Source organism: Spea bombifrons, chromosome 11, assembly GCF_027358695.1.
Source record: "Spea bombifrons isolate aSpeBom1 chromosome 11, aSpeBom1.2.pri, whole genome shotgun sequence".
Lineage (NCBI taxonomy): Eukaryota > Metazoa > Chordata > Amphibia > Anura > Pelobatidae > Spea > Spea bombifrons.
In genome coordinates, this window is record NC_071097.1 from 31,331,819 (window position 1) to 31,352,525 (window position 20,707).

The following is a 20,707-nucleotide window of genomic DNA, read 5'->3' on the forward strand; positions in this document are numbered from 1 at the left end:
GCCTTCTTCTGCAATGTAGAACTTGATGGATTTGTGCCTTTTTTCAACCTAAATAAGTCAATTACTATGCAAAATGGGTCTACCATAAGTCTACAGCACACCCCCCCCCCCTTTGGATTGGAGATTGGATGGAATCAAGTTTAGATTTACAAAGACTCCAGATTCTTCTTTTTTTATGGCTTGAGATTTATCACATCCTGGCCTTTCTTCAGACAAACTCTTCATAGATCAGTAAGTCCCCTGGTGAGTAGCTTAGTCTCTAGTCCCATTTTCTGTATGTTATCTAGTAGAAAACGTACAGAGAAATACGAGAGCCAATATTTCAATAACCACCAGAATATGTCATCTGTTGATATGTACGAGACATGCTACGACCCCTTGCGTCATCTCACAGGCATCCGTGTCGTCCCCACCGATGAAAACATCTCTTTGTGTAACAGATACAGAAGCCGTGGATAATGGGAATTGTTGTGATGTGGGTTAAAGGTACAACAGCCACAGATAGCTATCTCCGGGATTAACCTAACATATTTAGAAACAATATGCAATCTGTTATAGAATAAATACAAAATGATTAATGCATTAGGGAAAAAAATGTCTTCATAATAATATATACAGAATTAAATTCCGCTCTATGTCAAAACAATTGTATTCTTTTTTTTTTTAAATATAGCCATATGTTTTAGCTCTGCTGCCCTTCCCAATCTATAAGGCAACAACACTTAAGCCGTTATCATATTGAGTTGTGCTAAAGAATAGAATGTTTCGGCTTCAATCCATCCGAGAAGCCCTAATGTCAGGCAAGGGACTTCTCGTGAGATAATTAGTACTTTATTAGCAACACTAATAATTCAGCTCTATGTGGTGTTGAAGAAGGAGTAAGGGTACGTATCACATGGACGCTAACAATGGTGACCTCAACATCTACAGATAAAGACCATGTGACTTTCCCTTTAAGACGGAACGAGCTTGGGCTCTTATTAAAAATAATATAAATGGTTATATGAAATATTAAGGACCTTATCATCTACATAACTTGAGGCTAATATTACTAATGAAGGGCTAAAGGGAAAGCGTTTGATCAACAAGAAATTCCCCTAGCATGCGTTGGCTGTCACCCAACTATAACATGACTACCAACGATGGGGATTTCCAAGGCAGCAGATACAGCTTAACGTAAAGGTAAGGCATTTTTATTCAACACGACATTACTACGCTATTCATGTAATGCTCAAAGATAACTCGTTCATCGCGAAGTCTATCGGAGTATAAATCACTTACATTTGTACGATGGGATGTAGATTTCTAGGGTTAAAAAGGCATCTGGAAGCGGCAGTCTGTTTCATGTCTATGCAGAGCAGCTATGCCGGTTAATTGTGTTCTGTAGGGTCTGTGGATTTTACTAACACGGACAAAGAACATATGATGTGTCCAACTTTCCCTCCCTGATTCTCTGTTGCATAAGGAACAGTGTGTAGGTTTAACCTCTTCACTCTCTGCACGATCTGCAGCAAATGCATTGATTTGCCAATAGCCACCTAGGGAAATCCATGACTTGTTGTAAATCCCTAAATCACTGATGAGGTCTTTCTGTAATGGAATGTTCAGATTAAATCACTATTACAGTAACACAGTAACACTCGACTGTGCTAACTTAATCAGGAACTGGTCACAAAGCCAAACTGCTCTTGAGCCAACGCAACTACACCAAGTTGGCAGCCAAGACGACATTTTGCGGACAGACGAGTTGCTCCATTTCTGGTATCTCTCATATAACCCCAAATCTTTGTGAATAGACTAGATAGTTTGAAGATGGGTATGTTTTTTGGGTTGGACAAAAGAGCCCATTAGCAGGTAGTGGTCATCTTATATCACAATCCAAGAGGATACATCACCACACAACTCTATCCTATAAGTATCCATTCATATAAACCCATATATTCAACCAGTATCCCTCCTACAGCTTGCGTATCCAGGGTTTCACCCGTGTTGTACATATTCTAGAATTCTAGAAGCTATTTATTTAAGCTTGAAATGCTCAGCAAAAACCCTCCTATTCCAAGAGGCATACAATCTATTCTCCTAATACCCACAACCTGCGTTGTGAAAGAAGCCATCCATCTTACCCACCTTCCAGATATCAACGCCACGGATTTCTCCGGCTCACCCTCTCTACCATCAAATCATCCTCGTCCAAACAGCCCCTCTTCTTCCATCTCATAATCCCTCAAACTCCTGACAGATTGTGAAATCCCAAGAGAAGGACCCTCTTCTTGTTCTGTACCGGCATGTCTTAACGTACGTTAATGTTATCGTCAGTTTAATTTTCATTCTCACTTATTGTAATAGCGTCACAGAATGTGACAGTGCTATATTAATAGAATGTAATGTAATTGACCTATCCAGTCTCCTGCATGGGGTGTACTTATTGGATAGGCAAACTGGTTCTTATCTATATTTATTAGTTTCATCCCATCACATCTCCCAGCCAGATAAACTATGTGGGTCTGTGGATAAACTGAGATAGTTTTCGGAGGCCCTTCACCCTACATAGTGAAAGAACATTAGATAAGGACCCGTTATCAGGCTTTGGGTAAGCCTTTCAAGGAAAAGGCAAAAGTAGCAGGTCAACATGCCATCAATGACACTTGTTACAATTTATGACCTGGATGTGACACGCCTGAGACTTGACACATCTGTCTAAACATAGATTTTACCTATAGAAAGCAACACGAAGCATGCCTATGTACCGAGCACCGGCATATAGAAAAATAGCACGAAAACGTTAAACAGAAATACCAGCCGGGACTTTGGGGCAATTACTGCGGATCAGGCATCAGAAAAAAATAGGTTACGATTAAATAAATACAAACATATAATTACATTTTAATTTTACTTGGATCTAAACGTTTAGCATTCTGCATCATTATTATTGATTTATATATATATATATATATATATATATATATATATATATATATATATATATATATACCGTATATATATATATATATATAGATATATATATATATATAATCAGTGACTTTCGCCAAAATAAACAATACAAGGAAAAATAAGGCTGTCCCTGAATAGATGATCCGATACGAAATGTTCAACCCAATGACTGATCGGCGTTATTTTTAGATGCTGCTATCTTAACCCCTTAAGGACAATGGGCGGTCCCTAAACCCATTAAAAACAATGCATTTTGTGCCCGTACATGTACGGGCTTTGTCATTAAGGGGTTAAACTCTCTTTATATCCTGTTTTCAAAAGGTTAATTATCAAAAATGATTTAGACAATGGAATAATTTATCCCGTAGCGGCTTGTACATAAAACGCGAGGGGTTCTGCAAATGAAAGACTTATTTGTTCTTCCACGCAAACCTTTTCATACGCGGCTTCACCTTTCATCCCCGATGAGTCGTGCGTATTATTCGGCACTCACATTGCAAGACTGGGTGGCGGGAGATCGTTGTAAATCCTGAACCTAAATACAAACTGATCTTTAAGTGAGCCGACAGGTGCTATTCGTAAGTAAATTCACACGGGGAGCCGGGGGGGGGTGACTTTATTCCTTTGAAAACAGTATATAAGCGTAATAGGCATTCGTTAAGAATCTCCTGGGAACTGCGACCCGTCTGACATTTTATTTTTATGATGTCGGACGTCTTTTTCCTTCTAAACGCAGGCTCTTTGTTCAGTGGGTGACGACAGCGCGTTCAACCCCTTGTGTGTCTCGTTTTATGTAAAGATCTCAGCACTTTTCATCAGTTGTGTTACAATCAATGCCAAGGGTGAAATACTTCTTTGCGTACTCAGTAAAGGGTCTTGGTGATATAATTAACTTTGATGTCACTTTGAAGTAAGGTCACTCAACAAATTTAAAAAAAAGGGAGAACGGCAAACGTCAAGGAACTGGTGTTGATAGGGAAATCCCTTTAACATCAGATCTTTTACCCCCACCAAGGTTTATGCTTGAAGGATAACGTTTCTGAAATTGCCATGGGAAAAGTCCAATGACTATTCCTTGAAACCACACATTCTGCATAAAGGGGTTTATTTGTTATGAAGGTCAAACCCCAGTAAGCTTGTTCTGCAGGAAGAGTTTGGGTGACCCTGTAAAATGTATAGTTAAATCAATGAGATTTCGTCAAAGTCTCCTTACACTTAGAATTTTGCATTATACAGGGCCAGCTCGGCTCTTCATGCTGGAGAAACTGGCCTGTGTTGGTCCTTCATAATGGACAAGGAAGTGAGAGAGTTTAAACCACAGCCCTCCTGATACTCCCTTTAGTGAATAAACCACCATAGACCCACTGTCAATGATGACAATGGTTCTTTCACAATGAACATCAAGGTCCAGCATCTCATGGTAGACTTGTTCACACGTTGCACTTGGCATGTCACCTCCAGAACACCATGAGAGATCCAGCCTGACTACGTCCCTTCACCAGATCTAAGGAATACAGACATACCAAACTCTACAGTCCAACCCTTACATTTGTATACCAGATCCCACAACCACACTTCATACACATAAATTTGGTGTTTCATCTCAGACTGAGGTGTCTGGGAATGTTCTAAACTTGAGGTGGTGGGCATTTCCAAAGCCCGACGCACACCTATCCGCCTGTCTACTCTTATTCTCAGCGATACATTGTTACTGTCCGGTCTCTATGCAAGAACTCCAACACCATTGCTAACTTTAAAGGGAATCCTTACACTATGGATGTTAAAATCATAATTTTAATTTACAAAGCTCAAAAGATAACTACACATGTTTTTCTTTTTTCATACATTTATAATGTATTTTATTAGATATGAGATAAGTATATTCAGGAGGCATCCCCGAGAAGAGTGTTCTCCGCCAAACATCTGATGGCTGTTCCTTTCCAAGAACACATATCCTTAAGTTAACTTCTCTCCGGGTAACACCCAGCTGTGTTCTTGAACCCGGCATTCGGTATCACACTGTGCCATTGCATAGCGGGGATCCCAGAAGCAAGGCATCCCCTCGCCGGGCTCCAGAGGATCTGTCATTAGAATTGCAAAAAGAAACCCCCCCTGTTGTGAGACCAGTTAACCTGCTGCTTTCCAGCAATAGAGACCGCGGCATCCTCTATGGGCTGCTGGATATCGTGTCAGTCATTATAGTCAAACAGAGAGATAACATGTTAACCAGCTCTTCCCCAAAGCAGTTTCATTAATAAAAATATTATTAACTGATTAATATGATTAACTCCGAGCATGTGTGTGACATCAAAGCAGGTGGTGGACTTGACCATCGCCTTGTTGGACCTGATCTTAGGGTGGCCACCAATGCAGGTAGTCCTAGGATGCACAGCTGGTAGGGGGGCCACAATGAGGTTGTTCCCTATGTTTGGGAAAGCCCATGCCATAGGGGGCGCTATTGTTATGGTTTGCCTAGGGAGCATAGGCTGGCCTTGTTACAGATAGAGGAAACTAGGAAAAATCTATCTGCCACCATAGGAGTTAAGTTCCAAAATTAGTAAATTCTTAGAAATGGAGTTCAAAAAATTCTTGTTGACATGATAAGAGTACACGATACATATCACAAGGCTCCCATCATGACTTTGCCCGGGGCCCCGTTAGCTTCATATGGTTTCATGGCAAAAGAAGGTTTTGTACAACGGATAATCGGCTTTCAATTTTGTTACAAACGTTCATAGGTGAATATACAGAGGATATTATTTACTGTAAAAAAAAATACACCAAAGATGTAGCACAGAGGACCATTCTTCCCTGCGAAATTATAATACAAAAACATTTACGGCAGACTGTTTACTTACCCTGCCCAATACCCTAAAGGAACCTATTTTAAAAGTATCGTATTTTATAATTTAGAGACATCACAAAGCATCGTTCTTCGGCGATACGCTCTGCCAGCTCCCCACCTCCGAATTCAAATGCCACATCTGGAACATGCAAAGGGGATGCATGAAAGCCTCCATTTATCTGCCGTACTTTGCAGAACACCCACTTCTCCTGACCTCTGGAACACGGAGCCTCTCAAACTCGGCATCGGGCTGACCCAGCCATTCCGCTAACCTACTCTGCATCTGATATTCCAAGCTGAAGAATAGGTCCTGTTTTATAAAGAAGGAACAAAATTCCGACACTGATACATTAACCGTTTCAAAGTTCGAACAACTAGAACTTTCTTCTAGTGGAATCATTTGAAATTATTTTGCATTTGGTTCTATAGTCTCACTTCAGAACTATGGGCCGCATACAGTTATGAAATGTTCTCCTACGAGCTCTCATCCTACCTGAAGAGCTCCAAGCTTCTTTATTTATTTATTTGTGCCTGCACTCCACCCGAACATAAATGTCTGGACGGTTAACTGCTCTGGTCATTAAAACAAAATCACATCTTGTTCGAGAAACAGAGATCTCAACCATCAGAGGTATCCACGCCACACGTGGACGATGCTAAGCTTTAACTCTACCACAAGCGATGGAGATCATCTCGCCAGAGGACAAGCCTGCTCAACACTTATAGCAAAGAGAAGGCATCAAAACTTTAGATTTCAACCAAATATAACTTTTATTGGTCCATGTGTGAGGAGAAGACAATACATTGTCTCATGCTTAATCCAAAAGTAACATTTCTTTAATCTCAACGAGTAGACCACAGGCTGAGAGTTACCGACCCAATTAAACAGCCCTGTTTTCAGAATGTTGACGAATATTACAATAACTAAACAATCTAAAAGAATGACGATCGTGTTACTGCAATATTTTGCCTGATAATAAAGCATTCGAGAGTAAATTGGAGAAAATAATCCATGAGATCCAAACTCTCTCTGTCCAAGTAACTCTAGATGCAAGCGATGACTTTTTAATCTTTGCCTTCACTTGAAAGCGCTTTTTTTACGGCTATCTGTGAAATTCCCATTAAGACCAAAGCTTCGATAGATTGATAATTCACAAGCAAGTGGAGACTCAGCCACCACTGAACACAATCTAAAGGAGAAGACGACTCTCTGGCAATATCAGCAAAAGACGGGTGGTGGGAAGAAGCGGAGAAGCTCAACGTTCTGCTTTAAGTTACTGATACATCTGCATGTCAAGAAGTTTGTTATCTATGAAGTGATTCATCTTTTTATCTCCGGACGCTGTCCAGATGGACCTCTCTCTCTGTCCATAGTTACTTTGACAAATGTGTTGGTCATTGAAAGCCTGGAATTCTTTTGCCGAGTGTCATCAAATTATTCTCTGTGGTCTTTTTGTTTATTCCCGTGAAAAATATATATATATATATATAATAATGGCACGTGAAAAAAACTAAATCAGCACATTTTATGATGATACGGCTTACTGGGTCTTTAAACGCTCGCGAGTTATCAGCAGTTTGCATATATTTCAGGTCTATGTGGAATGGTTTTAGACGGCTGGTTGTACCGGTACTATTTATTTAAACCGACGTACACATACGGTATTGTTTCAGAACAATGGCTGTCCATTGACAATCCTTCAAGAAGGAAAAAACATACTTAGCATGTTTGATAAACTTTGGACCCTTCCTGTCTTCATTTAGACGTCCAGGAAGCAAGTGTTTGATTTCTACCAGATACGCGGGAGGACATGAGACAAACGCCGAAGAAAACCCGCTATTTTAATCTGTCTTGTATTCTGGTTTAGAAAAAAAAAAGATAAATCTCACCAAAAAAAACCTCCCATTAACCCTTCGGTACTTGGACAAAATTTCCAACCACATTGACAAGCGATGGTAGGGAAAAAAGCTTGGGTTATTTTTCCAAAACGACGAAATAGATGCAAATACGCGGGGGATTCTCTTAAATCTTGCACATTGTTATATACTGCCAGCATTGGAACATCTGAACATACGCGATCACTATATCAACTTTTTAAAATGATTATTTGTTGATTTATATATGACCGTCCTATTCCGCAGGGCTGTAAAATGACTTCACTGTCACATGAAACGCTGAATCAACAGATTAGCTCTATCTGATCATTAGAGAAACGGTTTAAATACGTCAAGTGAAACTCAGATATCACATTACAACATTTCTAGTATCAAGGCCGTAGTCTTTTTGGTTAGAGTTTTGGCCAAGCTAGAATATTGAACGATGTTTGGCTCCATTGAAGACGCTCAGTACGATATCTGATGTTCTTAATTGGATCTGCCACGTAGGAGACTTTTGTCTAATTAAATTAAATAATTAGAGACATTTGGCCCATTGGTGCCTTTGAGGGCGCAGTTCCACCTATTCTGCTGAATTTAATTTTAATCATATCAGTAAGATTAGTCCCTCACTGCTAAATCTCCAACCCTTCCCAGAAATCCTCATTTGTAGTCATTTAAAATTATCCTTTCGTAATTTTTCAGCGGAATGCTTCTCATGTGATACATCATCAGCCAATGACAGGTCGGTGCTGCAAAACAGACTTCGATGCACGTGTACATTAAATATATAGAAAGACGTAAAAATCCGGCACATACTCTTTTGGAGGATCCAGATCCTCGGGACGCGCCTCGAAGAACCTAAGAACGTCTTCACACTGTGATATATGAGCTGGCAACTTCACCAGTGCCTGGAAAAGAAAGAAAACCAACTTGTAACGGCACCACGGACCCAGGAACCTCAAACACCAACACACAGACGCTTAAAGAGGCAAAGCAGGGTCTGCTTTACAGGAGGCAACTGCTTGTATTTTGCCCCAAAGAGGAGGGTGCTATTATATGAAATATATCACTCGACAAACACTCAGTCCCACTTAACCGAACTCATACGGACCACGCTTCCTACACTCATGCAAACACAAACATACTGACCACCCTCATACCGACCACTCGTCCAAACTAACACAAAGTCAAACACACTGACCACTCTTAGCCATGCAGACCGCACTCTGCCGCACACACACTCACACTGACCACTTAGCCACAGAAGCCAATCTCGGTCATATTCACGTACACACACACACACACACACACACAATCTCAACCAAACTAATGCACAAAGTACTCTCAGCAAACAGGACAAACATACACACATCACTCTCAGCCACACACATGTTCCCCACGATAATCTTACTTATTTCAGGAGCCCTGCTAAGGGAGCGCTCCATCTGATACATCTTGCTATATGTTACCTGACCCTACTGATCGCCTGCCTCCTGGATACTGATGGATGAGACCTCAGATCGCTTTCATCAATACCTAAGGCTTTCTAATGCAACTTACGCTGCTGATGCTCATAACCTATTATGTGAGGACGTCTGGGGAAGAGTAAAATATGGGAGAAGTCTCATTTTCAAACGTTGATGACTAAGGAAGTGGATTTAACGTGAAAAAGGCTGAAAAACTGCTTTAATAATATTTAGCGGTCCACATGTGGAACATGACATAGCTACGCTCCGAAGTTAATACGAGGACACACAACAAAGAACGTTAAGGCAACCTGATAACACCGCTCAACTCCCGCAAGTGAATACTTAGATGGAATATTGGATTACTGGCCAGCAGCCACAGATATCTGTAATGATTTAGCATTCCATTCGTTTACTTGCTTACTTTGGATATATTATCCTTTAAGCTATTTTAGAATAAAAGTGGACCTGTCACGCCACAAAACGTATTTTAATGAGAATTGACACATTGCACTAATTATCTGAACCATTGATAGAAGAGATTTTAATCATCGGATTTTTTTTTGAACCCCTCCAGGCACGGGATACATTTGATCGTAATTAGTTCCAATACAAATCGTATGCATGAATTCAATTAAACTGCCCGATAAACGTATTTTTAATCTCACGGTCTGCAAATTGCTACAGTAACCGGCCAACGGGACTTTTACCTCGAACGTTCCCTAACGTCAAACTGCCACCAATCCAATCTTTTTTGCACCAATACTCACCCTGCAGTATTCATCGATCGGCTTCAGTCTCTTGACAGCAACATCACGAATGTGGCTCCTCCGAAACAAAATCTTCCCTTTAAAAAGGAGAAAAAAAATGAAAATATATAATTATAAATTAACAAAATAACGTAGGAAATGTCAGAAAATCATTCCAGTACAACTACAATTTTGCAATTAGAGGTTACTGCAGATAGGCACCTGAACCCTAACATATATATATAGTTGACCTCATATGGGAGGTCTGTGCTCCCAAATGGCAGTCAATATTTAACTTTGGAAGATGTACCACGCTTCTCTCATTACCTAGAAAGACAAAACCATGCAGCCCGGGCATTGGTGTTGTATGGCCATGGCCCACTAGGCTTCGGCTTAGCAAGTCCAGGGGGACCCTAGGCAGCTTTATTATGGGCAAAATATTGGCAACTCTCATCCATCACATGGGCCTTGGGAAAGGATCTCATATTCTCTTGACAGAAGACCTTCAGTGGAGGAAGAAGACCCCAATGTCATGGTGGGCTGGGGGCACTACCTGCCCCAACCCACATAAATACATTTTATACATTTATAAAGACACATATGTTGCTTGTGGGTGATATCAAGCGCCTAACAAGGAGTTAGCAGATAATGGCCGCAGGGTTTCTCTTCCTTGTCATCAGATTTTGCTGTTGTAATTTAAATTCCCTGATTAATGTGTAAATGTTTTCTTTTCACAAGAAATCTAATTTCATTTTTTGAATAGCTGCAGGAAATAATTTAGGTATCTGTGCTGCAGTTCACTTCTTCTCTCACCATGGAAACCATGAGAGACGTCACTTCCTGTTACAATGGAACTCATTGTTTCGATAATAAATTGCCTTCGGTGATCTGCTAGTCAGGGTATACCATAGGCTTCTAGGCTTTAAAGCAGGGGCGTCCAACCTGCGGCCCTCCAGCTGCTGCAGGACTACATCTCCCATAATGCTCTTTCAGCTAAGGGGCTGGCTGAGGAGGATGGGAGATTATTATTTTTTATTATTTATTGTTTTATATAGCTCCATGAAATTCCGGCCTGCAGCAGCTGGAGGGCCGCAGGTTGGAAGCCCCTGCTTTAAAGGGACACTCCAGCCATCGTATGCACTTAAATCCCGAGAGGTCCCTTTAAATTTCCAGGATGTCCTCAATGCAAAGGGTTAGGGGCATTCTGCAGAATCCCCCCCCCCACATACATTTGCCCCTTACCCCACCTCATGCTATTTTCATATCTCCTTGCATGCGATATATTCAATGTGAGGAATATGGAGAGGAAGGGGAGCTGAAGCTTCTCCTTAAGTATTTTTATTTATTTTTTAAAGTATGCATACTCATAACGTAGCGCTTTAGTGGGGGTCTCAGAGACTGCAATCTGTCCCTTTAACCTCCTTTTTTTTACACTCTTTAGGCAAAAGTCATGTTCTGTTCAGTCGTTAAAAAACATCCAATTGCATATATTAAAAGAAAGGTAAAGAACACATAAAAAACAAACTTTGTATACTAAGATTTGACGTTTTTAGCCCAGAAAATTAAGCATTTAAATCCTAATTATCCTTAGGGGATTCCAGGCCTTTACAAGGCAATAAGAAAAATCTCTGAATACACAATGGACGCTTGTTTTGTTTCAGAAATACCAAGTAATAAAAGCTGTATTCAATAACTACAAGGACTCTTTCTTTAAAAACCTGTCTGGCTATCATGCCACTGACCCCTATAAATCAAAATGAACTAGATATAGATATACATTATTGATGTCATCATAAAACCCCGTCTATAGACTGGGGCACTTTTTGAGTGGAATAAATAAATTAACGGGACTTGCATTCCTGGATAGCCATACAATGATAGCTTAGTATTACACGTTCTGGCATAGCCAAGCAGTTGAACTCTGACTTCTCTTACGCCACAAGATTTTCTGTTGAAATGACTTCTCTATGAAAAATAATAATGATTTCCAAATTTTCATGAAAATCCCTATTAACGATTAAAATATATATAATATTAATAATTAGGGTTTGGGCAGAAGCAAAAAGTGTAGTTATATCTTCAAAACCTATAGAATTTAAAGTTTTGCCCTATTTTGAGGAGGAGTGATTAGGTACATTGACGACATACTGAAATGCCTGGGAAAGTTTCCGGTTTGAACCAGTGTTTACTGGTGAAGCGCTGCTTCCCCTGCTCCCCAGGTTACTTTCACCTCTCTCCAGGGAAGTGAGTCGTGTTTGGCCACAACTACTCCCCCACCAACTTCCCTTCCTACCCCTATCACTTAAGACTGTCTGGGAATAGCCCCACCCCTATGCGTGCTTAGCTCCACCCCATGTACAACTAGCTCCGCCTCCTCGCAAACTCTTCTAAAAGTGGAAACGCGCCAAGTAACCTACCCTTGGAAGCTCCTACCTATGCATATTCCATAATAATATTTCTCACTAATATATGGCTAAACGCCTAAACAAGGAAATAAGGAAAGTGGTAGTTTTTATCCCACTGACATCACTTTAGAGCCAATCCAAATAAAAATTTGTCCCACTAATAGCTTGGACAGCCCTGTATAAAGCATATTTAAATCAGGTTGTTTGAAATTCACATCAATGACTGAACTATACATTATGCAGGGCCAGCTCAGCCATACTTTCAGAGAACTTTGCCCATAGATGGCTTTTATTTTTAGGGGGTAAGGGGGCTTCCGCAAGTCAAATTCATGCCCATTTAGAGTCCGAGGTGCCAGTAGGTGCACATCAACTTACACCACCTCAGTTAGAATTATTGGTTTTGCATCTGTTCACGTGGTTAGTGGTTAACCCTTTATATATTTGTTCAACCAGTTGTTGGAAAATTCTATGTCAGACAAAATGGCGATCGCTAAAATCCACCCAATGGGTTTCATTGAAGAACAACAGTTATGCATCACTCGAGCATTATTACTATTCTAAAAATTATTAGTAACCTCACACAGAGGCAGTTGGCTTTGGAATTTATATATTTCATCAGCTTGGGAAAATATTGTTTTTATTTTTGCCTGGTGGGTGGTAAACAGAAGCATAAAGCTGCCATTTTCTGCTGGATGACCGGCGCTGTAAACTGACCAGAAAAATAACGATGAAGTCCAGGTTCAGCAGATCTGGTCTCAGTCTTATTCATGACCATGGGAAAGAGAACCACATTGGACCACAGTATCCAAACAGCCCAGCAGAGAAAACACTGACGTTCTTTGTGTTCTTCTAAACATGAAGCTCCATCCAACTGGCAAATATAAGAAGTGTCCCGTTTACCGGTCTCCAAAAAAGAAGCGACTCAGTGTTCTTCTGTTAGCTATTCAATGAGACTCCGAGGGGGTACCGGCCAACGCTCAGCATCCTGTGGGGAAGGATTGGTTTCTCCGAAATCCATTCACCGCAAGTCACATCGATTACACAAACACGAAACAAAACCATTTTTGATAAAAAATGATTTAATATTTTTGGGGTCTGCCAAGAACGGCTCGGCCCACGGACCTGTTCTTGCGAATTCATTCAAATTAAAGAAAAAGAACTTTACAGCGAAAAGAAATCTTTATAAAACATAATTACTGGTTCACTACACAGAGTTTTTATATCTGTCCTTTTCGAAGCTCTAGAATGTTATTCGAAAACATTCTATCAGGGGTAGAATGTTCTAACACTGTGGATTCATCTCATGTTATTCTGAAGTCAACTGAGACTTGCGGAGCCAGAAGAATGTCTTGTTAAACTACAATATAATCGCTTCTGCAGCGCGCTTATGTATCATATAGGAATAGCATAAATGCATCGTAAAAAAAGGGGTACAACCCACTGACTCAAAAGTACAATGAAAGCTTAAAATCAAAACTCAAAAAATTAGGAAATAATGTCTTCTGTCTTCGGCGCTTCTCCCCAGTATCAGCTCTGTTAACCAGCACTTTCGCAAAAAAAATGTTGTCTGAACCGGAAGGTCCGGAAATAAAATTCGTTATCCGAAAACAAACTGACCAAAAATGAAATAAAAAATCCTTCCGAATCATTCTTGGTCTGATATATATATATATAGTATTACATATATTATATTATATATATATTATATTATTTATTATATATATATTATATTATATATGATGATTTATAGTATTACATTCCCCTCATATTAAAAAAAAACAAAAAAAACAATAAATTAGAAATCTCCACCAATGTCTGCATTAGTTGAAAAAAAATACAAATATTTAAATAGAACTAAAATGAGAAAGAGACTAGGTGTATCCGGGGAAATTTTGGGGATTAAAAGAGAAATTCTAAATAATTGTTTCTAAAGCTACATTTAGTTACAAAAGTGTTCTATTCAAGTACAGCAGACAACAGAACAACTTTAATAAAACGTTTTCTTGTACTCATTTGCTTAAATGTTACAAATAAATTACAATAGTTTTTTTGGTCCCTTTTTTTAACTGCAAAAGTAGATAGAACTGTGAAACTGGATAAGAGTTACTTCCATTGTTTGCATAAAATCAGCTTAAGGACGTTGTTGAAAAATGTGTGAGCCAAAACCAGCACAGGGGGAAGGGCAGATAAATAAATGTGTAAGTAGAGTTGGCACGAAGCGCCATGTCCAGCTGCCCCCTCTTAACTTTTTGTGGCATTGTCTTCGCACCATCTATTGGATATAAAAACAACTCGCAAGTGCGTGTGAGCAAGTGTTTCGTTTTCTTAGGCACGATATTGCATCCTTATCACACAGAGAAAGCGATCGTTGGAAAAATGTCTCTTCCGTTTTAGATTAATTCCAGCTCTTCAGCAGCCATCACTCCACGTATCTAAATGCTACTGAGCGTTAGTAGTAAGTAGGTCCAAAAATAACGCCACTCATGCATTTGTAACTGGTCATAATAACAGGTATCAGACCAGGCAAGTGTTCTGACTGTGGCTCTACCCATTTCAGACCACACTACTAAGCAATGCCTACAAAGTGGTTTTGGCAAAATTGGCTCTAAAATATACATATCAACATATGCCATATGACCAAAAGTAGGTGCCCTCTTGACCATCACACCTATATAATCTTGTTGAACATCCCATTCAGAAATGGGCATTTATATTGACCCCCCCCCCTCCTTTGAGGCTATAAAAGCCTCCACTCCTCTGGGAAGGCCTCACACAAGATTTTGGAATGTTTCTATGCGAGAAGGCCTGGCTCGCTATCGGCGTTCCAACTCATCCCATGCTCTTTCATGTCCTTTAATGCTGTACCATTAATGTTACTCTTCAGTGGAATTATGGGCATCAAGACCTGAAAAATAGCCAGGCACTGATGGTGGTACAGCATGACTCCATAGAAGCGGAGCTGAGAGAAAGGAGACAGAACAGGGAAATGGTCGGGGAGAAGGTAGAGAGAGACTCATTCCGGGACGCTACATTGTCCTTGAATGAAGGTGCCTGGGACATTGTGCCCCCAGCAGATCTGCACTCCAAGCAGCACCTACCTTGCCTATAGGTGGCGCCAGCCCAGGCTTGGTGTACCCATTTGCTAACAAAGAACGCATGCTCCCAATGCCCGCACATGCACACGGCAACATTGCATGTGCATGCTGAGGAAACCCGGTGCCGTTGACCATCAGGAGTCACCTGCAAGCCGCTAAGCGGTAGAATGAGCAGCGCTTCTTACTGAAAAGCTGCTCAGATTTTTTAGAAAAAATACTGGATTGCCTTATTTTAGTGCATTCACCAATGTTCTCTAAGAATAAAAAAAAAATATCTCATGTTGGATCTTGGAAGCAAAACATCTGCCGAGCTGAGAGAGGACCTGATGGTTAAGCGGTGATTCTCTTGAGATGTGTAAGGCACTTATTAAGAACAACCAAAAAAATAACAAAACAGCTTCCCACAAGCTGCTCTTCCCAATCTGTGGGAAACTGAATTTCCACTCGTAAATAAACAGAGAGATAAAAAACTTCATGGTTTAACCCAATAAATGCCAAAGGAGTAAACAGCGGTAATCAGAGGTCGACTGTGACCAAAAATACTGCAGTTGATATCATTTTTATGGATTTGGTTCTGCTAAGGTTTTACACAGAAGTCACATTTTGAGTGCATGCCCTGCAATCCTCCGTAATTGCCCTCCAAAAAAAGTACAGATTAAGGAAATATTGTTGTGCTGCATCTTTGGCAGAGTATAGTATAGTAGAAACACTAGCTTTTCTCCATGCTTCCAAACCAAACACAGAGTGATAACACAGACACACGGATCAGCGTGCATCATGTTTTAGGCTTGCCTGCGTCAACGGAAGATGTTTCCAACCACTACGTTCAAGGCAGAATGGACCGTTTCCAATAATAATGAGCATCTCCTTCTTTGAGGTCTGTCGAAGGCATGGCGTTCACTCAACCAGGAAGAGGGAACATCAAGGAACTTTGTTTTCTGTGGTGAAACGGACATTCAGTACGAATGAAGACTTTACTTTCTGTAGGGTCTGCCTCGTGTGGAAGAGGTGGGGATGTGTCCACGCCAGCACAAGATCTTAAACGCCATGCCTAATTACAGGGTCCAGACTTATTGCAAACTGTTCCTCTGCTAATCCTCCTCTCGTAAAATGCATCCGGAGTGGTACAAGAGCTTATACACTCTTACTCTATTCATCTGCTGCACCTTAAACCAAAAGAACTTGCCTTGAAATCTCTTTGAAAAGGATACAGTTTGATTCTAAAACCACTTTCAGCAGAGAGAGAGGTAATGGGTTTGGATAATGTTTATTTACTAAGAAACTGGCTGACCAAATGACATCAAAGATATCCTTATAATCACCTCTGATATACATAGATACATTTCTTAAAGCCCGAGGTGACTGATGGAAGTGGACCAGGTCATGGTGGGATGATGCGGTAAGCGTTGGGTATGATTCTCCTCGAAGGTTGTAGAGGAACACTGTCTGTAGTTCCACACCTGATGAGATGAGCAAGCCCATAAGAAACATTAAGACTTATAATGCCGGCTAGTAGAAAATTAACTTTTTTCTGGGTCTAACTGAATGACTGACATGTTTCCAGAACAAATCCCAAAGCACCAGACATTAGAGAAGGCATCTCATTAAGACCCGAGTTACCATAATCCCTGACCACAAGGACTAAAGGATCAACACGGCAGACGGTGGGTATAAATGCCGGCACAGTGAGACATAGACTAAATGACCCGCTGTGCTCTCAACGCCTGCTAAATAAAACAAATCAAGTTTTCAGCATTAAAAGGCGAAAACACACATTCTGCCAAGATTTCTGTCCAAACGCTGTAATCAATTCCTAAAACAGTTACGGCACTGTAATGAAAAATTGGTGTGTTGGTGGGGTTAATGAAGAAGTTAACCATGGTAGATTTGTCCTTGGTTGGATCTGTAGGGGGTTTTTTTTGGAGATGAGGCAGCCCAGGGAGGACAGATAGTATGGAGGAGCATCGGCACCTTTCGTATTTTCACCACTTTTAGCCACAGTCCAAAAAAATAAGACCTCGCTATCTCAGATTGCGCAATCTCAATAATCGTTATTACCATAATATTTATGGACAATCTCCTTGGATATAAGGGAGTTAAAGCAGCTACTATGTATACACAGATCAGAGTTTATCTCGATATGACAAGCTTGAGATGAATATTACTATTTACTGTAAGGTAGCTTAAAACTACTGTTTTTTTTTCCCTTGGAAATAAATACTCCTTTTTAGAATTATGGACTGAAACCTTCAAGGTCGTAAATCATCAGATTAATCGCAAGATAAACGCCAAGACGTTGGAAATTTCCATTCCTATGTCCAGTGTTCTAAATACTTTGATTTCAACACTTATGAAAGCAGCGATCCCCATCTGACATGATGCAAGGATCTGACAAATCAAGTACTGCGATGGGAACGATATTAGGAAAGCCCTTACGTTTTGAAACATTTAGTTTATTTTGACATATTTTACAGATTTAAGTCAATCTGTTTGTTCGCTCTGCAGCTTTGGCTGCTTGAAGCTGCCACTGTCAGGCGTGTGAGTGGGGGGTCTCACCAGACCCCCTGGAAAGTTGGCCCAATTAAAGGCATCACCATTGACCGAAGACTCCATGTAAAGCTATATTAATTTTCCTTATTGTAAATGATGCACGCAGGCGATCATCAGTCATATAAATCTGGGTGGTGCCTATGGGCAGGGTATTGTTCATATCCTTCACACACCTAGCGTACCGTCTGAATCACTTCCTCCATCAGGCAACACGGGAATTACTGTTTCTCTTCCTTTACAATGTTACCGGCTGACGTACAGATTAAGCACGGAGTGATGCGATCATCCAGGGTTAAGGATATAAAAATCTCTCCCAATTGGGTTTCTAACTTTTTCCGAGACACTGATTAGAGCCCCCAAACAACCCAAATCTAGCTGCTGTTGTGCTGCAACTTTCATGATGATTATAGAGAAGGGGTGTCCAACCTGCGGCCCTCCAGCTGCTCTAGGACTACATCTCCCATACTCCTCAGCCAGCCCCTTAGCTGAAGGGCCCCTTGAGCATTGTTGGAGATGTAGTCCTGCAGCAGCTGGAGGGCCGCAGGTTGGACACCCCTGTTATAGAGCATACCAAAATTCATATAGCTGGCTAAGCATTATTGGACTTCCATGGGGAAGGAGAGCCACGATTGGCTAGCCCTGCTCCAATCACTAACTAGCACAACAGCACATACATATTTCCGTGTTGCGGAAGCCCAGACCTAGCCGAAACTAGTACTGACCTGGACCTCTGGACGACCTCACGGTTAATATTGTTAACATATGTAGGTTTACGTTAGAAGTTTTAATTAAGGCTTCTTAAGTATGTCAGTGTAGGAAGCACATCTGTCTAGTTGCCTCGCTGTCTGAAACCATCTTCTGTCAGTAAGAATGTTATTGTTCTTCATTGTGTGTCTTAATGGTCCAAGTGAAGAAGACCAGAGAAGTTTATCGTATACCTTGTTCCTGGAAAGAATACTCCAGCACTTAGTACTCTAGAATTCCATGGTCGCAATAGGAAAAAAGTCTCCTTCCTGGTATACCATGGATTGAAGACATCCTCCACAAAGTCTGGGTTTATCTACGCCCCGGTCTTATTGGAACCCATGTGTAAAGATGTAAAGCTGTCGTCATTGATACGTGCCTCCTGTTCCTTTTTAATGCGCTCCATGTGTTCCAGAGGTGTGAATCTTCCTGGAGGTGCCTAATTTCTGACTGCACCGAGAGCCTATAAAACCAGGGCTGATTACCCCTTACACCACGTAACAGGGTTCCCACAGTGCCGTCTTTTAGGGGGTTGTAGCGCAGGGCAAAAAAGAAGGGACTTAACAGTTGCCCCTTCCATTCCTGCTTATTTTCTGGGCGCTATGGATATTGACTACCAATTTTTGTATAATTCTTTCCTAAAAACCTCCCTTACATTTTTTAAAACATAGGAGGCACTATGGATTTTGGGGGGTAGAAGTCCCCAGAATGTAAACCCATCCAGTGCAAATCATGGCCAAGAATTGATTCAATGAAGCCAAAGCCAGGACTTGTAGACCTACATCTGAATTTCCAAACTTGGGACATTCTAATTTTTGATGTATTTTCCTATCTTTAAATAAACTATTTGGGTTATATCGATGGATGAGCATATACCCCATGTGCGAAATTTACCCGGTATCTCATTATTATCCTATCAAATCTTATTTTATCAAATAATACATCAAGCTATCAATCACCAGCCTTGATGCCTGTAAAATTCACTAAATACTTTCTCGGCCACCTTCACTGGGGAAATAAGTAATCCATGTGTATATATATGCAAGATTATGTAAGATTTACATATTTTGCCAAAATTCAACTGCTTATGAATTCAACTGCTTTTTTCTTCATACTCTGAGCAATAACGGGCTGTAAGATCCAAAAGGAAGTCTACAGTGCAAGCAGAAATACTTTCCCCCAGCTGCTGGGAAACACTCTAAAATATTTATTTGATTAATTTGATATTAATCTTAGTTTTAATCCATAAAACATCTAACCAGACGTCCTTTCACTGGTATCTGTCCCTTCTTACTCAAACAAAATGTTCCTAGTTTCCTTTTTTTCTTGCCAGTTTCACAAAACTCAAAGTTACCGAGTTACAGAGCAATAAATAATCTCCTTATCTGTAACATGTTCAGGCCATTAATCAGCGAACACATGGGAATCGACATAGCCGCACAAGTCCCAACCTGCTTGTCTCCAAGAAAAACACGGATGATCTCATTCTATTCGCCCCGTATTGCGTTACAGTCCCGCTAGAGTTTCACACCTAACAAGACCCCTCTAGCTCTGTGTATACAGAGGGTGTAGCGAGTTAGTGTAACATTAAATTAAAATAGTATCATATCCAGCTTTCTTGGAATTAAACGTAATATATTTCTGAAGGCGTGGGAAGTAAGTAATTCTGAATTCTGCGGTTGGCTCTGATTTCAGTAGATTGCTAGCTTTACGATATTTTAATTTAAGTATTTTTTTCTTTCACTTGAGTGACTTGTCAGTATATATATATATATATATATATATATATCTATCTACATATATATATATAGATATATATATATATATATATACATACACCAGTATATATATTTATATATATATATATATATATATATATGGTAGAAAAAGAATGTTGCAAATGTTGCAATAAGATCATGTACAATGAAGAATTCTGCAGCAAAGAGGATACTTAACAGGAACATGTCATTGGTTGCCATGGTGATTTAGAGATTTAATGCATTTTTATGATACTCTGGAA

The 20,707-nt window shown here is 40.3% G+C and overlaps 1 protein-coding gene across 3 annotated transcripts in view; it reads right to left on the bottom strand.

The window, feature by feature from the left end:
* SH3PXD2A (SH3 and PX domains 2A) overlaps window positions 1–20,707 on the bottom strand; it is a 125,059-nt gene that overhangs the window by 63,323 nt on the left and 41,029 nt on the right. For all 3 annotated transcript variants that reach the window (XM_053451166.1, XM_053451164.1, XM_053451165.1), the window contains exons 4-5: window positions 9,915–9,991; window positions 8,495–8,586 (exon numbers count right to left, since the gene is read on the bottom strand). In XM_053451166.1, the coding sequence (XP_053307141.1) occupies window positions 8,495–8,586; window positions 9,915–9,991 (169 nt within the window). The remainder of the gene's footprint in view (window positions 1–8,494; window positions 8,587–9,914; window positions 9,992–20,707) is intronic.